Source organism: Myzus persicae, unplaced genomic scaffold, assembly GCF_001856785.1.
Source record: "Myzus persicae strain clone G006 unplaced genomic scaffold, MPER_G0061.0, whole genome shotgun sequence".
In the NCBI taxonomy this organism is placed as follows: domain Eukaryota; kingdom Metazoa; phylum Arthropoda; class Insecta; order Hemiptera; family Aphididae; genus Myzus; species Myzus persicae.
In genome coordinates, this window is record NW_019104409.1 from 17324 (window position 1) to 22392 (window position 5069).

The 5069-nt window shown below is 28.0% G+C and overlaps 1 protein-coding gene across 1 annotated transcript; it reads right to left on the reverse strand.

The window, feature by feature from the left end:
• Positions 1 to 485: 485 nt before the first annotated feature.
• Positions 486 to 4815, reverse strand: LOC111041956 (alpha-1,3-mannosyl-glycoprotein 2-beta-N-acetylglucosaminyltransferase-like). The gene is made up of 3 exons (XM_022326417.1): positions 4401 to 4815; positions 3344 to 3457; positions 486 to 2550 (listed from the first exon to the last, which is right to left on the reverse strand). Exon 3 carries the CDS (start codon positions 2394 to 2396, stop codon positions 1116 to 1118), a length of 1281 nt encoding a protein of 426 aa, XP_022182109.1. The 5' UTR covers positions 2397 to 2550; positions 3344 to 3457; positions 4401 to 4815; the 3' UTR covers positions 486 to 1115.
• Between the last annotated feature and the right edge of the window lie 254 nt (positions 4816 to 5069).

Below are 5069 nucleotides of genomic sequence, written 5' to 3' on the forward strand. Positions count from 1 at the left end.
ATAATTAAAATCTTATTAGTTATAACAGCCAATTTGAACTATAAAATTTGAAAAAAAAAAAAAATAATAATAAATCAACTTCCCATTATAAATTTATTATTCTACATATTCTTTGGTAAACAAAATATAAAGGCTAATTCATAATGAACACAGTTTTAGTTTTGCTATAAATCATTTAATTTTTAAATAAATGCATTATCTATAACATATTATATTGTATCATTAAAAGTTGAGATTTAAATGTGAAAAAAATTGGTTTCAGCAGGACGGCATCACACACGGCTACCACAAGGGGGATGGGGAGAGTAGAACCTGAAGTACAAGGGCCTATTGAAATGATTTCTAATTTTTGAAATTTTAATATGTATTCTCTTTTATATTAAAAAATATTTTATTTAAATATATGATAATATTTTATCAAAATGACTATGACATATTATTATAATAGTAATTTTGATATTTTAAGCTGTGGGTTAATCATAGTATTCTAGAAATTATCATATATGGGATACATGTACCTATGTGTGTTGTATTTTATTATTGGAAGTTTATTAAAGGGCCTGCAAAAACATTTAATACAGGGGCTCAACAATTGTTGAGTGAGGGGGGGGGGGCATGGACCGCCATCTGTCATACTCATACACACAAAGCGATAATTGCTTTACTATATGAAAAGTTTCATGGCAGATCCCATTCCCACTACGATGATCAGAACTAAACACCAAGAACTGGCAACTTAATCCTATGTAACACTTTTCTTTGGGGCTTCATTAAATTGTAGGTTTATGAAAACAAATCTTGATCTTTTAACTTGATTAAGAATTTTTCCAACTTCTAGTTACTTCAGTTACTACTGGTCCAGCAAGTAAATAGGACAATATAACCAATAAAGTGTTTCACACTTAGTCCTCAACTTATAGTGAAACAAAATATATAATATATTTAAAAAAAAAATAAAATCGATTAATACCAAATTTAAAAATTGAGTTATTTATGAAACACCCTTTACATTGGTATGCTAGTAATGTAGATATATTTAGTTTAAATTATAATTAAAATAAAATTAATATTTTTATTTACATAATGTATAAAACTTTATTAAAAATGATAGAATATCATTGCCAACTTGGATCATAATTTTGCCATTCTTTAATAGGTGTTAAATACACTCTCCTATTATCATATGTGAAACTAATTATGCCTTTGTATGCAGTTCTCGGTACACCGCTTTTGAAATCATCCATTAGGCCAAATAGTTTCATTAATGATTTCAAGTTATTCTTTGTGTAATAAATGATTCTCACAGGATCACTATGGCTAATTTGCTTATTTTTGAGTTCATTAATACTGACAAGTGGTGCTCTATATACCATTTCCACAAAATTGGTATCATATTCATCTTTTAATAAGTAAGTTAAATTTAATTTGGTAAAATCAACTGGTAATTCATTCAAGTATATATATTTTAGATGTTTTTCATAAAAAAGACCATTGCTAACACCTATTTTTCCAAATGTTTTTGTTCTGGATAGCTCCGGTCTTATACATGATCTGCCTTTTCTTTGATCAGGATGTCTCATCCAATCGTCCCAATAACTATGGGGCCATTTATGCATTAGTTCTATCCATATTTTACGTGTTAACATCCATCCAAGTCCGGGAAAAAAATCTGACCGATATAAAAGCTTTGGATCATTTCTATCAATCAAAGCAAATTTTCCATTGTCATTCCAAGCAGAAACACACCATAAAGTTTCATCTTTTTGAAGAATTGGTAATGTAGCTTTAAAATACTCATAGAAATCTGGAGCTACATCAAAGTCATCTTCAACAATTATCGCAGTTCCATAATTATATGTGTTGAAAACTTGATTAAGTGCCCATTTATAGTGTCTTGATATTTTGAAATAACCACTAAATTTTTTCTCTTTAGATGGTACTTTAATTTCTTTTTGATCAGGTTGATGTATATGGATTAATTCTCTGCCAAAACTTTTTATAACTTGTGATGTTCTTTCGTGAATACAGTCTTGAGACACAATAATAGGAAAATCATCTTTTGATTTGCGATATTTTAGTAATTTATTTATGCACCTTGATATAGATGGACGATTACAAGCAATTACTACAATAGCAACACTTGATGAATTGGACGAATTGGGTTTATTAAATTGATAACTATCTTCGTGGCTTGAATAATTTAACTGTTTAATGTTTTCACGTATTAAATTGTGTGTTTCTACTTCAATTTTCAAACGCAATTCAAAATCATCCAAATTTTCATCAAGATAATTATTGGGTTTAGCAATAAAATTATCGTTGAGTATAAAATGATTGATACCAAGCCATACAAATATACTGAACAAGACTAATGCTACAAGCCGATTTTTTTTCATAGTAGCATATAATAACTAAATAGTGGATTTTAATTTAATTGTCAATAGTGTTTGTGCCATAACATTCAAAATCATGTTTCAATGATGATTTTCCAGCTACTTGAATTTTAATAAAAATATAGTGTTTTCTTGTTAAAATATAGGTACTTGAAATCTGCAAAAAAATATATTTTACTAAACATTTTCAACAATGTAGTCAATTAAAAATACTTTATGAAGGTGTATACCAAGATTTAACAATTTTACATTTAATAAGTAACGATTTAGCAATACACTAGTATGCCATACAATTATAAAAACATTATTTATAATATAAGTAAAATATATTTTTAATAAAATTAAAGGGTGATCAAAAATGCATGTTCCAAAAATAGGATACATAAAATAATGATAAATAATATTAAATAAAGGTATATAAGATCATAGAACTAGTTTCTTTGCCGAGTGTTAATATTAATTTATTTAGATAGCTCATTTTATTATATTTTATGATGTTCGTACCCACAATTAAAAATAATCTTGAAAACAAACTTAAACAGAAACAAAAATTGATTAAATATTACTTTGAGTGGGATATGATTAAACTATTCTCATTTTATAAAATGCATTAAGAGGGTGTAAATATAATTATTAAAATAAATTCAATGATTTTATTGATGAATGCGTATATAAGCTTAATGACATTTAATTTTATTGGTAGCAACAATGATGAAATAAATAAGCAAAATGACATATAAAAGTATACAAATTTGATAATTAATTATACCAATTAGTAAGTTAGGTTAACCTAACCTATTTAATAAGTTCATATGTACAATATATAAAAAATATAACATACAATATTAAGCTATCATAAATATATTATGGTAGGTACATATTGAAGTGCATGCTACAATTCATATTATATTAGGCAGTTGGAAATACAAAAACACAAATTGTATACTTACATCAGTCCAAATGTGAATATTGATTAAAAGATTGTTGTCATAATTGCACAATAAAGTATATATTAATGTAGACCTTGATGTATCTATATATCTTGCAACTTAACACATAGAAACCTGTAAATAAATTATTTTATTACTAAAATATTAATCATGAAAAATTAAAAACTTATGTTGTTGACTTATAACCACATGTACTCTACTTTAGGTAAAGCTAGTATGCAGATGCAAAATTATATATAATGTGACAAATCAGAGATAATTTAATAGATGTTTTTCATGAAATTAAAGAAAGTAGGCCCAGAAAAGAAGAATGTTTGGTTATAATTGCATCCAAAATTCAATTTAAATTCTGAAGGTTTAGATAAGCATAAGACATGATTTGTAAATGAGTAATTTAGAATTTTACATACAATAAATTAAGATAAAGAATATTCCTTAAAGTGTGATGAGAGCATTGTATAATTAGAAATAACCATTAGACATATTATACATATTTATACGTACAACTAATGAATGATACTTATCTCAAAATAGTCCAAGATAACTGAGATTGACAATTAAATGTAATTAACTATTTAATGACTATAAGTAAGGATTAAACACCTAAAAAATCTTTATCAAATAATAAGTACCTAGTATTTAAAAATAAAAGTTGTTAAATGTTATTTTTTGACTAAGCAAAACTACAAAAATTATAAATAAAAGTCAATAGATAATCACCATAGTGAGAACATCAGAAAAATATGTTTTTGATACTTGAAGATGATTAGAAGATCTTAATATTGGTATAAGGAAAATTGTACTGTTTAAATATAGGCAGTATGCTATAATTAAGTGATTATAAATTAATTATGATTACAACTTGGTAGAGGCCATATTGAGAAATCTAGGAGCAAGAATAGTAAGTATTAAGTATATATTTAATTGAATTATTGCAAAAGTAGTGAACGTGCAGGAGATTGACGAGTTGTGACAACAATAAATAAAGAAATTATAAATAGAGAGAAATACTCGAAATGAGAAAATTAATTCGAGAGTTGACGGTAAATAAACATACCTAGGTCCTAGGGATAAAGGATTTCACGTATTCGCCACTACAAAATCCAACCGTCGAATCATGTAGGAGAGCTTCATATTATCGGCTCGGCGAACACGTATCCGTAACGTTATAACATGGTGCGATGTAAATGTGTGCAGAAACAGTTGTAGTTCCACTATGTTCTGGGTAAAGCGTACAACGGCGGACGTGGTGCTCGGTAGTTGGCCAACAAAACAGTTGGTGTACATTAATTTTAACCTGTACGGTTACAACGCACGTACAGGACAGGAAACGGGTGTACCGAAAAAAAAATAGTAATTAACACCAAACAAATGACTAAAATAACGATCAACTATAATATTAATAATATTATGTATCGTGGACTTCATTTATTAGCCCGTACGATCCGGACGTTATCACAACATTACTAATTATTATTATCAATGTATCGGCCTACTAATGAATATTATTATTGTTATTATTTGGATTATAATATATATACACAGCGTGATAACAGATGATAAGCAGTGATCCTCACGGCGGCCACAGAACTTTGATGGTGATGTGTTTCTCGACCGTCGGTGAATCGTTGGTGGTGGTTGCCGGTTTGCGCACCAGCCTGCAGTGTTGCAGTCTCCTCGCGGTCTTTGCACCAACTTCGAAAATACCGCGACCAAACGAACCAGT

Bases quoted from the DNA above. Each gene is read 5' to 3' on its own strand.
- LOC111041956 (XM_022326417.1), bottom strand. From the start codon at position 2,396: ATGAAAAAAAATCGGCTTGTAGCATTAGTCTTGTTCAGTATATTTGTA.